Source organism: Dreissena polymorpha, chromosome 8 (assembly GCF_020536995.1).
Source record: "Dreissena polymorpha isolate Duluth1 chromosome 8, UMN_Dpol_1.0, whole genome shotgun sequence".
NCBI lineage: Eukaryota > Metazoa > Mollusca > Bivalvia > Myida > Dreissenidae > Dreissena > Dreissena polymorpha.
In genome coordinates this window covers 37,259,393-37,277,869 of record NC_068362.1, presented here as the reverse complement: position 1 = coordinate 37,277,869, position 18,477 = coordinate 37,259,393, and the positions used below count along the sequence as shown (strand labels likewise).

Genomic DNA, 18,477 nt, shown 5'->3' with positions numbered 1-18,477 from the left:
CATGATAGTAGGAAGTCAGTGTCAGTACAGCAGGTGGACCAGACATGGTAGCAGAGTCAGTATCAGTACAGAACAAGAGCCAGACTAGGTAGCAGAAAGTCAGTTTCAGTACAATGGGCGTGCCATGCATGGTAGTAGGAAGTCAGTGTCAGTACAGCAGGTGGGCCAGACATGTAAGCAGAGTGTCAGTATCAGTACAATGCGTGTGGCAGACATGGTTGTAGGAAGTCAGTATCAGTACAATAGGTGTGCCAGACATGGTAGTAGGAAGTCAGTTTCAGTTTAAAAGGTGTACCAGACATGGTAGCAGAGAGTCACTATCTGTACAGCGAGTGTGCCTGACATGGTAGTAGGAAGTCATTGTCAGTAAAGCAGGCGGGCCAGACATGGTAGAAGAGTCAGTATCAGTTCAAAGGGTGTACCAGAAAGGTACAAGAAAGTCAGTATCAGTACAAAGCGTGTACCAGACATGGCAGCAGAAAGTCAGTATCAGTACAAAGAGTGTACCAGAAATGGTAGAAGGAAGTCAGTGTCAGTAAAGCAAGTGGGCCAGACATGGTAGAGGAGGGTCAGTGTCAGTACAGCATGTGGACCAGACATGGTAGCAGAATGTAAGTATCAGTATAATGGGTACAAGACATGGTATTAGGAAGTCAGTGTCAGTACAGTAGGTGGGCCTGATATAATAGAAGAGTCAGTATCAGTATAAATGGTGTACCAGACATGGTAATAGGAAGTCAGTTTCAGTACAAAGGGTGTTCCAGACATGGTAGTAGGACGTCAGTGTCAGTACAGCAGGTTGGCCAGACATGGTAGCAGTCAGAATCAGTACAAAGGGTGTACCAGACAGGTAGAAGAAAGTCAGTATCAGTACAAAGGTGTATCAGACATGCCAGCAGAAAGTCAGTATCAGTACAGCGGGTTAGCCTGACTTGGTTATAGGAAGTCAGTGTCAATTCAGTAGGTGGGCCAGACATGGTAGAATAGTCAGTCTCAGTACAATGAGTGTGCCAGGCATGGTAGTTGAAATTCAGTGTCAGTACAGCAGGTGGGCCAGACATGGTACCAGAGTCAGAATCAGTAAAAAGAGCGTGCCAGGCATGTTAGTATGTAGTCAGTGTCAGTGAAGCAGACATGGTAGTAGGCAGTCAGTGTATGTACAGCAGGTTGTCTAGACATGGTAACAGAGTCTGTGTCAGTATAACAGGTGTGCCATGCATGGTAGTAGGAAGTCAGTATCAGTACACCAGGTGTGCCAGACAGGGTAGTAAGAAGTCGGTGTAGATACAGCGGGTGTGCCTGACATGGTAGTGTGAAGTATGTATCAGGACAACGGATATGTCAGACATGGTATCTGTACATTTGTGTATGGCTACTCATATCAGATCATTCTTGATTACGTAAATGACATGAACATCCAGGTTTAAAATTTCTTAGAAAACGTCAGATGCATGTAGCTTGCATTGTTTGTGCTTGGATGTTGCATGTATCATGAAACAGCTCTGGATGGAGAAATTCATTAATTAAATCAATGGGGGCACAACTCTTGATTCTTCGTTTGCAAATCGGTAACCACCCTATATCCTTAACTTCATGTGTGGGGGTATAATAAAGACATATTCTATTGAATATATCAAGTTTTACCTTCGACTTTATTTTCATAGTCGCTTTCTTTCTTCGACGAGATAGCTCCTTGAATATCTTGTATGGACTTCTTTGCCAGTGTGTTTACATGTTCCGTTAAGTTTATTTTACTTTCTTCTGTACGTGTGTTTGCATGTTCATTAAAGAGTCTTTTACTTTCTACTGTGCACGCATTTGCATGTTCTGAAATATTTTCTTTAAGTGTTTCAGCGTGCTCATCTAGTTTTGTCTTCAGTTGTTCCATGTATGATTCCATTTGTGCCTTGCGCTCCTTGGTAACGTTTTCAGCCTTTCCTAAAGTCTGGTGTGCATCTTTCAGCAGGTGACTCATTTCCGCCAAAGAAATGGTGCTCTCATTTCGTAACTAGAAAAATAAATTGTGAAATTAAAGATACTTAGCTAATAACTTAATTCATAAAATGCTATATACTGCTCCTGCTACTACTACTACTACTACTTATTCTACTTCTACTACTACTACTTCTTCTTCTTCTACTACTACTACTACTACTACTACTACTACTACTACTACTACTACTACTACTACTACTACTACTACTACTACTACTACTACTACTATTACTATTACTATTACGTCTACTACTTATACTACTACTACTACTACTACTACTACTACTACTACTACTACTACTACTACTACTACTACTACTACTACTACTACTACTACTACTACTACTACTACTAATTATTATTTTTTCTCTTTCTTGTTTGTTTAGGCGCCACTTTTAAGAATTATGCGCATACAGTACAGAAAGCGTGCACTTGAACAAAAACACCTGTCAGCGGTGTGCACTTTTCCCGAAGGGTGTTTTTTCGCGGGGGTGGACACCCTATTGCCCCCGGTGTTCGATGAACACCCGTTAACACCGCGATTGCATGTTATCGTTACTAAGAACACTCGTGATCATCGCAATGTTGTGCGTTCTTTAACCCTTTCCCACATCATGCACATAAATACGTACATGTATTATCCAGACTCTAGCTATTCCCCCATAACATACGTACTATTACGACGATTTCCGCATTCTTACTACTTTTAAAGACTTTATCGATTACCCCATAATGTCGTATAATCACGACTCCAATTTTCAAGATCAAAATCTTGCTTAAACTAACGATTAACGTTCGTACATGTAGGTTTCTCTGCTCTGGTTGATGCATGCTTGAGTGAAAGAAGCAATTGAGATCAAACAGTGGCGGCCATCACTTAACAGGGACGATGGACTCGAGCTACCCCGTATATATAACAGTCTCCTCGTATCACGTGACCCTTCACCAGTCATGTGACTGTGACGTCAGTGAACCAGTGATCAGCTGATGAAGAAGATGTGATATCTTCGAAAATTCCAAGGTAAATAAACCGGTTCTGAGTCCAAGAATCTACTCAAGTAACGATTCAAGTGTTAAAAATTTGCATAAACATATTCGGCCGCCATTTTTCTAAAATGTCGAGTGAACATCCGGTATGTTTCTATTTAAAGTTACGATGAAATTGATGTCCAATCGATAAAAGTGTATTACAATTGAATATGTATAAATCACGTTCCGGGATGTGTGCGCATCGGGCACTTAGTAATGTTAAAAATTAACGGCCTATCTACAAGCGTATTTAATTTCAGAAGCGTATTCCGAAAAATTATTTATAATATTCTGAAAAAATGGACGATTTATTAAATGAAAATATACACGTTTATACGACTAGAATATGTATGGGATTTAAATCAATTTAATTCTCATTATAGTCTTATTTCCATACGTGTTAATGAGTTCTCTTTGCGTTTTAATTTAATAATAATAATAGTTTCTTTTTTTAGCCATGTGTAATCTTGTTATGCTACGTGACCTACTTGCAATTTATTAACAAATACACAGAGAATTTTCACGGTTGTTGCAGTTCTAATCAAAATAATATTTATGACTATGATTAACGACTGTATACATTTTTGTTGAACTACATTTATTTGTAAATCGGCCACGGTCAACACCGCAAAATATAATGTCCGTCTTCGATGTTTCACGGTGTTCGTATTTCGTCCAGCGGCCACCGTGACGGCTGACCCAAACACACATATCGGAGGTCGTTTTGGGGGCTGGCTACAGTGTGGTGAACACCGCGACGTGTGGCGTTTGTTCAAATACACGCTTTCTGTACTGTACTTACAAGCTGTTCAATATGCAGCAAAAATCAGAAACAAGATTGAACATATCATTCGATACCCACATCAGCATTACATTGCCAACTATTTTGCAATATCGCGTTCGCTTTTTAAATACTGAGTTCACTTTATACAAACTCAAATTCATAACAAATATATGTGTTACCAGTATCAACTTGCTGACCGCATCTTGTGCGTTACTGTCGTTTGCTAGTGTCTTTGAATCCTTGAGCAATGTTTCTAGTGTATTAAAATAGTCGTTGAGGTCAAAGTCTGTTACTTCACACGATGGAGAATGTCGGACAGCTTTGCCAATGTCACGTGCCTGTAAAACGTTATTTCAAATAAGGAAACATATGCATAATATGTATATATGCATATGGAATTACTATGGAATGTATAGTGCACAAAAGAACAATATATAATAGTCTGAACATACTAAAAAGGCATATTTTGAAATAATTTAGTCATGGAGCTATCGGGTTTTTACTATGCATATTATTTACATACACAAAATGTTTGTTCTCTTTAAAAGCCATGCATGCTATGTTAAATAGTTACCTTTGTTAAAAGACACGGACTAACCGACATCGGTGCTATGCTAAATGACATCAGGTTATCAAAGTGTATACAGTTCAACATTACACTAATGACACCGTTGAAATCTGTATCCCTAATAGACGTCACTCCAATATATCCATCCGGGGGCATAAAACATTTCCCAATTTGCCAGTGATTGCACGCCCATTGCTCAGCACAGGTGTTTTTCCACGAGGGTCCATCGAACCGATGATCGTTCTTAATATGGTCACGAACTGCCTCGCAAATGCTAAGTGGACAAGGTCGATGCTGTTTTCTAGGTGTGTCGTGTATGGATTTACATGATTTCCTCCCGCGTTTCTTGCATACCCCTTGCGTGGGGCATGGTAATATATTAGCAGTCAAGCAGCCTGTACATGTTGTATTCGCCGACACACCTAATGTTGACGTGATGTTATGATATATTCCTGTTTGAAACTGTTTTACTTCTCTGTCAACGAACTCATGCAATCCATCCTTTGTGATGTTCAATGCCAGCCATGTCTTCAACCAGTTCGTCATTTCTTGGACGCCGAAAACATCCCCGAGTCTCGCCATTGTTCACGTATTATTCTCCAACCAATTCATACACACAATGCTTGCAGACACGTTGAATTCCTGAAGGCCATTGTAATTTCAAGTTCAATATCATATATGAATCATTTCAAACCTGAAAACATACGAAAAAAAAAGAATAGTGACAGCATATTGCACTATATTTTATAAAACACAGTGTACATATGGTATCGTTTGTTGTTTGAAAAAAAAGAAACGTGCCTGTTATGTTTTTGTGAAACTAGTTGGCTTTAATCGAGCCCATGTATATGCATTATTATAATTTTCCTAACAATGAGGTTCCATGTCCTGACGATTTGTCCGGCATAGTGATTAGAATGTTTAAGTCCTATATCAATATTGTAAGCATGAACTCTTGCGAACAGATCAAAATGTAAAAGTACATTCAATGACGATGAGAATTCTGAAATATGTCGAAACATTTTGAATGAATCATCAAACATGTACGCGATGTTCATTGTATATAAATGCTTTTAACAATGTTTAACAAAAGTGCGTATTGTTTGGACACGTTTTATAAATTCATTGAAGAATCATAGCAGATCCTAATTGTGAAAATTACTCCCGATTTTAAAAACGTTTAACAATACGTATATTGTCATTAACTGTTTTGTTTGCATGAATCTGCAGATGCATTTAATATGCAATATTTCCATTACTACTAAATAGCATGTAAAGTCAAAGTATATTGCATAAAATTATTTTTTTTAAATAAGTAGTAAATTGTCATACACGTACAACTGTGCAGTTTCATGTTGGTTTTCCGTATGTCGCTCTCCGCATTTTGCGCGAAAATCGATGCATGTAAGGTGCAGGTAAGTGCTATATCTGCATTTAAGTTTTTACTGTAAATCCTTATGTCGTGGATTTATAGAGCAATACGTATAATTTATCAATTATATATCCTTTTAAATGTGTGAAAAGGGCTTCCTTATCAAAAATATCTATATACGAATGAACTTTCTTAACGAACAAAACTCATATAACCATTGAAATAAACGTTTTACAATGTAATCCACAATAGTAAAATACCGTCGACTTGTCTTTGAACATCAATGTTGAAATATGTAAAAATAATAAACAAGATTTTGTTTTGCAAACAAACAACATTAAACTGAACGTAGCAGCTTTAAACTTTAGGATTGTTGTAATGTCAGAAGGCGGATATCCCTGCTCAGATATAATTCAGTATGCAGTTCACCTTAGACATAATGACTAGTACATGCCCACCATATCAATATATACTATTCTGCAAATGCATTGTATTAAGGATTATTTTAACACTTCAGGTCAGGCCTTGGGAGACTAATAATATGTGCTTTGAATATTTTAATGACAGGCCCATGAAAACCCGGGATATGTAAACATTTAAGATATCTCTGTGTATGAAAGATTTACTATTACTGTGCAACTTTCACAAGTCTTTTAAAATCAAGTTGGGTATGTGCATGCACCGTCTATTAAATGTGTTCAATGTATACAGTCTCTTATAATTCTATTAGGAATGGTTATGTGTGGTTTTATGTCCAATTGCATATGTATAAAATGTTTACATGGATGAGACTTGAATTAATAAATACATACTTATATATTAATATAAACCATCATTAACTAATAAGAAGGCATGCCACAACAGCCATTACAATGTACGTGTTTTTTTAAATCTGATTTTGGGGAAAGAGCCTGGCCTTTTTAAGGGGGAAAAATCGCGCGAAAGGCCAGATTTTGTGGAAAATACGGAGTCTTAAATAATCAATTTTTACATATTTTACTGTTTTAAAAACAAATTCTTGGCAACAGATAATTTAATTATTCAATATTCATCTTTTTTCTACATTGGATCAGGTTACTAGTAACTAATATAATTAAAGGTTTTGAAAATATTTTTGTTAGATTTCATTGTTTGGGGAATAATTACGTCTAGGGGAAAGGCCCGATGTCTAGGGGAAAGGGCCGATATTCGACGGGTCTCAAAGAAGGGAAAAAAACATGATGTATCACATTTTATATTATCATAAGAATTAGAACTGGTGTTAATGAATTTAAACAAATCTGCGTCAATGTCAATATTGTGGCATATTTTCATATACTTCAATGAATAATACATAATATATAAATTTTCGGAAATGATATAACATATGCTTGTTGGTTTGTATACAAGAAGTATTAAACTAGAATGAACTAGTTTTTTATATGTATAATACTGCACAGACATATAGATCTAGACTCAAGAGAATTCTAATTTCTAATTTTGCAATTCTAATTAAATGTTTGATACTGTCTTAAATGTCTAACATTTATGATTGTTAAACATTAGACGTTTTTATATAAATTCAAATTTATAAAACAAGAAGAACTATTTTACTTTTCTCACATTTTCCCACTTTTTCAGTTAACGCCTCCCAAAGTTAAGGGGACAATATGGAGCGAAATGTCATAGCTCTTAGTCGTAATGTGTGGTGGACGAACCAGTTATCAAACACCTAAGAACTTACCTTAAATAACATTAAAATTGAAACACTTAAAATGACAAAAACATTTTGTTTTTACAAATGACTAACAGTTCAATCTTTGAAAAAGTTATCTGTTAAGTTTTCCAGCAAATATCATTCAAGAATTCATAACAATGATTCCCTGATTATTGTCACCTATAGCAGACAAAACAAAATGATGGATGATGTTAACATGACCTATTACCGGACACTTCATAAATACTACTCCGGTATATACAAAGTAACATGACTATCACGTGACCCGGACACGGCGATAAAATGTGCGTCTGCTGCAATCAAAATAGCAAACGGAAATATGCTTTTTGGTGAGTAAATGTACGTTTTGATAAATGAATTCTAAAAGTAATAGCATTCAACACATAAAACCGTGTAAAAAAAAATAAACGCATTCCTTTAACCTGTTTTCGGCGCATTGGTTTCAAGCTAAGTTGGCAAGTAGGTCATGAACTTCATGAACAACCATTTGTTTATCGATGTGACGTCATGCACACTTTTACCCATGTGAATAAGAACCGAAACAAAACGTCCGAGAATAGGTTCTGTTCGATAACAGGTACTTAAACCATTTACTAAAGCAGTCTCATGTTCGGTCATACAGCTTTTCCGTTGGTTGTAGATGTCAGCCATTCAATTAAAATGTAAGAATGAATACAACGACTGTTTTCTGAGTCTGTATCATTGGGTGTCGTTATATAGAGAATATATGGTTGGTGACTTTTGATATCATGTGATATAAGACGAGTCTGATATGGCGTAGGAAAATGCGAGGCTTGCCGAGCCTTTTCACACGCCATATCGGACGAGTCTTATATCACATGATATCAAAAGTCACCAACCATATATTCTATTTATTATGCCACATTTTAAAGTAAATAAGAAAATATTCACAAAACGAACAAAAACAAACAACCGCTAAATTCATTGATAAATATGCAAATTAGTAGCAACCTGATTACATCCGCTAGCGTCTATGCATATATATTTACACATAAAAAAATAGTTCGAAAGTAAGCAACAATCAATCAAATTTAAACGCACATAATACAAAAACTAAAGCGAGAAATCGAAACTTAAAAGAACAATTTCTGCACTAAAAACACAATACCATATATATTTTACAATAACACATTCGACATGTACTTCCAAGAGTACACACCAACCGCTATTTTCAAAGCGAATGTGTAGAGTGAAAAGTTCAAACAATAAATACAATAATCAAATGGAACGGGATTTAAACGTAGTGTGCAATTTGGAAGTGATAAGAGTGATTTATTTTTCAACTTTTCCATCTCCGTAATATACGTTTAGTTGTGAGATGTTCACAGTTTTCCCCAAAAAACAGGCCTTCACGTGCGAAATCAAAGTGGGTGGGGAACGTGTATTTCGAGTCGCTGGAACTTCATAATGAAGCTGCTTTGATTTACAGACGTTTCGCGCCCAAGTTTTTTTTTTCGCACCCTAGTTATTTCGCCCCCAAGACGTTTCCGCCCTGGTCGTTTCGCACCTGGTCGTTTCGCCCCCATACTAGCGGAACACTAGTTGAGTAGTTTAATTGGTGACCATTATATAATTTTTAATAAGAGGATATTTATCACGTCAATGATTAAACTTATAATCTAGACTCTAGAGTAGTAACAAAAAACTAAAAAGAAATAATTTTTCTGACCTATTTATTCATTTGACATACAATAACGTAGAATAACAGTGTAAAACAACGTGATGAACACATACGATATTTCAGTAGTTTAGTTACCTAAAACGACAATGAAAGCATTCTTTATTTATATATTTTATGAAGTACATAAACACAACAGCGTATAAGCAATGAAAGCATTCTTTATTTATATATTTTATGAAGTACATAAACACAACAGCGTATAAGCAACACAAAGAAAAGTCCGTAGAGTCTATTTGTTTATTTATTTGGCATAAAATAACGTAGAATAACAGTGTAAAACATCGCGATGAACACATACGATAATTCAGTAGTTAAGTTACCTAAAACGACAATGAAAGCATTCTTTATTTATATATTTTATGAAGTACATTAACATAACAGCGTATGACAACACGAAGAAATGTCCGTAGAGTCTATTTGTTTATTTATTTGGCATAAAATAACAATTTAAAACAACACGATGAACACATTCGATATTTCAGTAGTTTTCCGCAGGCACGCAGGTAGGTGAGTTCGACAGCGTACATTACGCCATGTCTGGCGGTCCGTATAGTTTTCCGCAAGCACGCAGGTAGTGATGGATTATATAATAACTTTTTTATAATAAGTAAATGTATATCGTTTTATTAGTAAATCAAGTACATAATAGAACAAGTTGAGTTATCATTTCATTATTAATAAATAAATAATAATAATAACCCTAAAAAACGACATTTTATAAAATAATTTTTACTGTGAAGCGAATACACGACGATCTTTATCTGATAGTTAAAATAACATTACGCAACAACATCGGATTAGCGGCAATGTTCTAACAGATAAGCTGTCCGCATTGAATGGCATGTTTATAACACCTGTTCAGACTGTTAATCTAATATCCATTTAGGGAGCACTTTAAAAGAAAACTGATTTGTTTATTTATTGACAATCGAAGGCGGGTGTCAATAATTGATTGTTTCCCAAGCACCACTTTGTGCGTAAGCTGTCAAGTTAATAAATGGAAATTATCGCAGTTAAGATGTTTAATTTTGTCTTACGACTTTAACATTATAATATGTCATCATTTTCTTAATATTATTTCCATTTACAAAGTCATTTTTAATTGAATTTAATAAATTGTTTAACACTAATAGAATATCACGCATACAAGAAACCAAATGCTTTATTTCTATACATTGTATTGTATTAAATATGAAATTGCACTACATGAATATTTTTTGAATATAATAGTACAGAACACATAGTTTATTCGAGTATACATAGCACACAATAATAAATTACAGCAAAGCACATTTATAAACTGAATGAGTCGTAATTATTTACATTACAATATATAGCAGCACTGTTATTTTTTTTAATACGGATCTCCAAATGTTTTCACATTTCGTTTTCTACAAATGGTAAGCGCTATACCTACCGCAACTAACACCTGTTTTATCACATTTACATAATGAGGGAATGAAATACATTGTTAATTTAAGACTAATGCTTCAGGGTACTTTCTTTGATGATTATATAATGGTCACCAATTAAACTACTCAACACCCAGTGTTCCGCTAATATGGGGGCGAAACGACCAGATGCGAATCGACCAGGGCGGAAACGTCTTGGGGGCGAAACATCCGAGGACCGCTGCTTTTGTGCAATATTCAGCGACGTTACCAGCTGTGTGTTAGACAAAACGAAAATGCTTTGGTTTTTGCATCGTGTTTTGAGACTGTCAGGGTGACATGATGGATTAATTGCTGTTTGACTGACAATAAATGAACATGTTTGTGTTTGGAGATTGCTGAGGTTAATATCTTCACAATTGGGAAATCCCAACATAAGTTGACTGCCAGTTTGACTACTGATCTGCATAATATCAGTGGGAGAGCATGCTGAATCCCGCAGCTTCTGCACCATATGTTTCCTGGCCGAGTGGTTGGTAAGTTTCATTGTTATGTATGCATGCTTAAACACACATGTTTCATTATTAGTGCCATTTTTTTACACCCATTCTCATGCTGATGAACCAATGATCAGTGCCAGTTGTTCTACTGTCGCGAACTGTTTATTCAAAATTGTGGAAAAATGAGTTGCGCACTGTTCGAAATTGTGAAAAAATGAGACACGCACTGTACCAAAATTTGAAAAAATGAGTCGCGCACTGTTCAAAATTGTGGGAAACATTAGTTGCCCACTGTTCATTATGATTTCGAAATTGTGGAAAAATGAGTCGCACACTTTTCATAAATAAAATTTTGAAAAAATGAGTCACACGCTGTACAAAATTTGTAAAATGAGTTGCTCACTGTTCAAATTTTTGCAAAAAAATAAGTCATGCACTGTTCATTCAAAGTTGTGGAAAAATGAGTTGCGCACTGTTCAAAATTGTGAAAAAATCATGTCACGCGCTGTACAAAATTTGGAATAATCATTTGCGCACTGTTCAAAAATGGGGGACAATTTTGTGGGACACTGTTCATTCAAAATTACAAAAAAATAAGTCACAAACTCTTAAATTGTGAAAACACATGAGTTGCGCATTGTTCAAAATTTGTAAAAATGAGTCGCGCACTGTTCAAAATTTGGAAAAAAAAGGAGTCGGGCACTGTTTATTCAACATGGTGGAAAAATGAGTCGCGCACTGTTCACAATTTTAAAAAATGAGTTGCACACTGTTCAAAATTGTGAACAAATTGAGTCACGCACTGTTCATAAAAAAATTCACTGTTGAAAACTGTGAACAAATGAGTTGCGCGCTGTGCAACTTTTTTTTGAAAACATGTGTCGAAAACTTTTCAAAATTGTGTCGCCCACAGATCAACATTGTGAAAAAATGAGTTGCAAACTTTTTTTAAATTGTGAAAATTTGAGTCCCGAACTTCTTTAAATTGTGAAAATTTGAGTCGCAAATTTCTCAAATTAGGAAAACAAACACATATTCCCTTAATAAGCAAAAAAAGCCATAATAAAAATATTTTAAGTTAAAAGAAATTCTTAATTATTTTTATATAAAGTGGAGTTTATACATTTTCATTTTGTTATCTCCTGTTGGATTTGTTTTATTTTATTATAATATGAAATGTTTTTCTTTTAATGGCAGAAAGTTGCGACCACACATTCCATGGGTGATGATATCTACCAAAATTCTTGGCGGCACAGTTCTACCCTTGTCAGTTGCACTTGTCCGAGTCTTTCTCTGCCTCTCAACCAACTCGAGATATTCCCCCCCCCCCAACTGCATCCCGGCACAGCTTCACATCAACGCATCTAATTAATTTGTCGGAAAGGTAATACTTTTTTGTCGACAAATTTATTTTTGAGAGTATTTATGTAATTGTTTTATCTGAACGTGTCATAAATCTATATGTCACTATATTTATAAAGTTTCAATTTTAATGCAAATTATATATCTGGATTTTTATTTTTAACCCTTTGCATGCTGGGAAATTTGTCGTCTGCTAAAATGTCGTCTGCTGAATTTGTAAAATAAACATTTTCTTCATTTTTTTTCAAAGATTACTATAAGAATAGCAAACAGTTTGGATCCAGATAAGACGCCACGTTTTGTGGCGTCTCATCTGGATCCAAACTGTTTGCAAAGGCCTTCAAAATTCGGTTCAAGCACTGAAAGGCTTAAAGCAGTTATGCAATGAATGTTTGATGATGTTTTTTCTTCTAAAGGAATCTTTATTTTATTTTCAGGTTGACCACACAAATTTCCTGTTTGGTTGTGGAGATAGTATCATTTTTTTGTGTGAAAGTTTGATTACAGACACTTAAAAATAATGAAATTGTCATGTATTATTAGGCATGGCAGGCATTAGCAAAGCATCTCAATCAAGTATTAATTATTTTACTTTGTCAATGTTAATTCTTTGTGTATGCTATTCACCTGTTTGCCTTGCTTTTTATAAGAATGACACAAAAAAGGAAAGCATTTGTAAAGTATTAGTTAATTTTTTTATATAATCTTAGACGAAATGTTTAGTGAATATTTGTCATAAATTCTTCTTTAACTTGATCAAATCTGTCATATTTTATTTAAAACGTGTTAAGTATATTTGTGTTACGTTTTAAATGTTTATCATTACTGTTTTAAATTGTGTTCATCTGCAGCCAATGAATGGTAGGCTAGCGGTGCACATTTGTATTTGTTTAATTTTTTTCCATTGATTAATGCTCATTTAATTTATATTTCCCTATAGATATATACTTAATAAAGTGTTAGTTTTGTTTAAAAATTTTTTTTATTGTTTATGTATGTTATAACTTCTGAATAAAATATGAATCGCTGTTTGTTTCCATTTAAATCAAAGGAGCGACATACCACGCCTACAAAAAAGTAGTTCTCAGAATGGGCGGGGCTAAAACATGGAACGCTAAAAAAAATCATTGAGTAAACCAAATATGGGCGGAGTTTTAAAACGGATATTGATGGGCGGAGCTTAAAAATGTTATCGGATGGGTCCGATCCGATAACACTTGAAAATATCATGTCAGCGTCTCCAACATAAATGCGCTGTCGTGGCATAATAAATATAGGTTATGAGTCAAATAAATCAGGGATTCCAAAGTGAGCTACTTTTAGAATTATGATTTGCACTAATTGTCTCAATTTAGAAACGGGTACGTCAGTCGAACTGTAGCGTATTAATGTCTAGTAACTATTATATATCGTAAATCGCAATCAGGATGATATTAAAATGTACAGTTCGAGAAACGTCACGGCATTAAATATCACGTCAAATACGATAATTTTTATGGTATAAAATACAAAACGCACCGTCGTTATAATAGACCTATTAAACCGTGTATTTGTGACATTTGTAGTGACCAAAATGCAACCAAATCACAATGTTGTAATAACGTTATGTGCTTGCCGGGTAAGCAATTGACTTTGACTTTTTGACTTAATACAGTAACGTTTAAAGGACGTCTTTTCGACGTCTTTTAAAAGACGTCATTATTATATCGCAAAAACACGTCTTTTCGACGTTTTTAAAAAGACGTCATTATCATGTTGCTAAAAAGACGTTGAAAAGACGTTTATTTTACAATTTTCTCAGACGTTTTTATAGTGTTACGTTATAACGACGTCATTTTTACGTCTTTTAAAAGACGTCATTAATATGATAATAGGTGCTACCTAATTTACGGGCAAAAGCTTATTTGATGTTTGTTAAAGATAACACGGGTTATATATGTCTGCAAATTATCATGCAACAAAACATTCAATTTCTTTACAAAACAATATGTAATTTAGCAAAGCAATAAAATATAATTTGTTTTAATCTTAAACAAGTTTAGGAAGCTATGCTTTATGTATAGTAACCCCTTGTACTGTTTTCAAACTCTTAAACATGTATTTCATTTTTTGTTTACTTTTAAAAACAATATTAGAATTTAAAAAAAAACTATAAAAAAGCGCGAAACTGTGTTTTATTGATGTTTTCCATATGCAGGGATGCCATTTATGTTTTAGGGCGAGATTATTTCTAAAACGATTTTATTTAATTAAGCATAAAAAAGAAAGGTGCCGCACTTCATTATTTTGGTCCCATGTCTAAATCATCGATATCGTAAATGTATCCCCTGCATATGTAAATGAAAAACTTAATTAATGTTAATAAACATATAAATGCAACAATGCTTGCGGGAGTGTTTGCATCTATCTTGAAAGAAGTGCATAGACCTCATTCACTGCGCAAAATTACACAGACCAGAAATATCACCTTTGACTTTGGACACAGTACTCTTTGCATATCTTCCGCACTGTTAGAGCTTATGTCATGAAATGTGGTAAACTTATTGTATTTTTCTGAATCCTCAGGAATTAACAGTTGGTAAAAACTATCGCTTATGGCATACACAGATTGAACATAACCCGGTTGGTGCTAAGGAGAAAATACTAGTAGCAAAAATTAAGATTTATGATGAAGACCCACATCATAAGCTTAACGCTAAATATATGAGTGTACCTGTCACTTTATGTGTGAGACATAAAATAAACAACAACATACTTATTATCACGAATTTACTGTTATCAACAAGAATTGTTTTACCAGTAAATAATTTACCAAACCATATTTAAATACAATATAATCAAATATTTTTCACCTGAATTTAATTTCATTATATCGTTTATTTTCATTTCATTTAATTCATTTTCATGTTTTGAAAGTAAAGATATTCAGTCATTATGGAATGTGGCATTAAACATACAGACAGCAGCTGCGTATTGCATGTGAATGAGGCAGTTTCCACATGAATATGATTATAAAATAACAACCCGATTATTAAACTGCATGTTCATCCCAATTGATTAAAGTCAAGTTTTTGTATGTTCAAGCTCATAAACAAAATAACACATTCAGTATGTTCATTTATACCCTTATCTTCTCGCCCTTGTTTCTGTGCACTCAACACATATAGTATTAGACATACTGTTATGAGTTTGCATATATTTGGATAAGTTCCTACCACGCGTTTGCTAGTTCAAAAACACGCTCAGTCATGGCACTAAATGTCAATGAGTTGACTTCATAAAAAATGGAGAACCAAAAAAAATACTCCACTCATCCAGTACGCCTTCTATGAAGAAATTATAACAAGCAGTCATCAAATAAAATGAATACCGTATCCTACACTTTCGCTTCTTATATGGTCTTCAAAAAATTAAAAAGAGACAGTTGACAAGACTAAACTTCTGCTTTTCGCTTATTTGCAATTTTTTCAAAGTGTCAGCATTATTTGACATTCATTTGACATGCCTGATTGCAAATTGTTAATTTCACTACTCTTTCACATTGTTTTCACACCTGATATTTGTTATATTGTATATTCTTTTTGCTTACAGACATACAGAGTCTCTTCACAATAATTGCAGTTTCTTTACAGTCCACTAACGTTGAACATTACAGAGTCACAATTGCTAATGTTTCAGTCCCGGTCAAGCTTTATAGGGCCAGAATTGCTTTGTTGTTGAGTACAAAGCACGCAGTCAGTTTTGCTCAGCAGAATGCTGCATGGAATGTGTGAAGTCCAGCATTTGACAGAGCAGCTTCTAAAAGAAAATCAAAGAGAATCCATAAAATGTACATATGAATTAGTCTATTTCCAATGTGTATGTAAGCACAGTTTGATTTTTTACAGTTTGAAACAGTTTGGTACAAAAATGATCGAGTATGAGTCGGAGATGCAATATTGTTTACAATCACAACGTAACTTAAACATCACAAAAGAAAGGGTCTTTAGAATAATCACGTAGAATATACTCAAGAAATAACTCCAAAACTTAATAAAATGATAACTTTTATGTTCCATTAGTTTGACTGAATATTAATCATAATGACCTTAAATTTAAAATCGGCGAAATTTTGTATGTGCCGAAAACAGCTCCCATGCTATCAAAGGTAATCTTTAGCAATATAATTATAGATTGATGTTTTATGTAACCAAACGCAATATTTTAATTGAATAATTACTTACCAATCGAGTGCATTCCATTAATTTATTAAATTTCAACAATGTAAACATCCACCAGAGTATGTCAGTTTCAATTTTCACTTCTTAATGACGTATTGACGAAAGCAGTGACGTCACACAGACATGTATAGTTGTCGACAAAAGAAACGCGGCCGTTCATGTTGTGAAAAAATTAAACTTTTAAACAATTGTTTATTTATGAAAAGGGATAATATTAACTATAGGATATTGGGTTCATTGAAGAAGTTAATTCGAAACTAATCTTATTCGATATTGTAAACCGGAAGTACGCAAATAATTTAGATGGGTTATCTTTTTTAAGATTTTGTTAACAACATCTAGAGCAATTTTCAATTTGCAATGCATTATGGGAAACAGGAAGTGTCACACAGGGAGGCAAACAGACGTATTTTGATCGTAGAAAATCATATAATGCAAGGAGATAGAGTACCATTACCTACAAAATAATAAATTTCTTGTCGTATTTTTTATTGAGGAATGCATCTACGTGTCATGTAGCGTTGGTAGAAGTGCCTATGTTGCTCCAGCGGTCTTTGATTTTCCATCGCGAAAATAGATGACGGCAGGAATTATTTGACTTGAAAGCCTATAAGGTAATGTCTCTCTGTATTTCAGAAAATTGATACAGTGGAAAAATCAGGGTCTATGCAAAAATAAAACCGATGCATAAGTCATATGCTTACAAGCAAAAAAAAATGGATATCACCAAAATAAAAAGGGTAAACGGTTGGCCTATATTTAGGTTCACACCGTTAAATCCTGACGAATAAAAAAGTATTAAATATGAATTCATTTGCATTAAAATACGTCGTGTGTAAAAGTTGCTATTTCTTGAGAAGAAACACGCTGCCCAAATGTCGATCCTACTTTAACAACGTTGTTTGAAATGCTCACGACATAAAAAATATTTCCAGATTGAAAAATGTTTGTCTACACACAAATGTACGATTGCCAGTTGGGAAATCAATACTGTCAGTGTGTGCTTTAAATTAAATTTAAATATGATCAAATGTGGAAAGTGAAGATATAAACGAGACCTCAATGCACCCATCTTATAGATTAGACAAAAACATGTATGCGCATTTGAAATACCGTCCTTTAAAATTTCACGAGGTTTGTGTGTCTCTTTTCTTCTGAATGGTTCGCATATTTGTTATAAAGGGCCTTAAAAGTATGCTTTTACGGACACAAACTAGTTTAACGAATTAACAAACAGGATGCTGCGTTCAATTAACGCCGACGCTCCCAATTGAAGCCTTCATGTCAATGTCCAAATAATTTGAGGTGATGTGGGTATGTTATGAGTGTGTATTTAAAACATTCAACCAAGTATAACAACTTAATTAGAAGCGGAATTGAAACTATGCGAAACCGTCATTTTGTGTTAACAGTAATTTTTACGTTCTGAATTTGTGTTAAGTCCGAAATAAGGTCAATGGCTGAATATGATCAGGTAGTTTGGATGTGGTGAATTTTTGCGTCTATATAGTCCATGCATATATAAACGCTTTGTTATATGCAGTATTCAAGTCAGACGAAACGGGTAATTTTGGATTGATGGATAAACGAACAAAGCCAATATAATTGTATTATTGTTTATTTAAATGAAAAATTGTCTCGTAGTTTGTCGATCGTAAAAAATAATGTAGATACTATACTTCGGCTTAAAATTTATACCATATTATTCTCATTAAATTCCAATATTTACTTATGTGGGCATGAATTATGGTCTTAAGATTTACCCATTGCCAATAATGTCGATAGCTACCTATTTCACCCATTGCTAATAATGTCGATAGCTACCTATTTGCTGTTT

The 18,477-nt window shown here is 34.3% G+C and overlaps 2 protein-coding genes and 1 long non-coding RNA gene across 16 annotated transcripts in view; 2 read left to right on the top strand and 1 right to left on the bottom strand.

Moving 5' to 3' along the window:
• LOC127841134 (uncharacterized protein CXorf38 homolog) overlaps positions 1-18,477 on the bottom strand; it is a 335,137-nt gene that overhangs the window by 95,157 nt on the left and 221,503 nt on the right. For 4 of the 10 annotated variants that reach the window (XM_052369716.1, XM_052369717.1, XM_052369729.1 and 1 more), the window contains exon 2: positions 4,383-5,070. The exons of 3 other annotated variants lie outside the window; for them this stretch is intronic. In XM_052369716.1, the coding sequence (XP_052225676.1) occupies positions 4,383-4,958 (576 nt within the window). In that variant the 5' untranslated portion in view covers positions 4,959-5,070. Of the gene's footprint in view, positions 1-3,987; positions 4,147-4,382; positions 5,071-18,477 lie in introns of all 10 variants that reach the window. 3 more of the 10 variants (XM_052369725.1, XM_052369727.1, XM_052369720.1) reach the window with 3 other exon arrangements.
• The window catches only part of LOC127841140 (zinc finger protein 600-like), a 188,286-nt gene that overhangs the window by 42,609 nt on the left and 127,200 nt on the right, over positions 1-18,477 (top strand). The window lies entirely within an intron of this gene.
• Positions 10,806-13,384, top strand: LOC127841154 (uncharacterized). Its single transcript, XR_008030738.1, has 3 exons — positions 10,806-11,094; positions 12,256-12,442; positions 12,858-13,384. It is a non-coding gene; the product is annotated as an uncharacterized LOC127841154 (long non-coding RNA).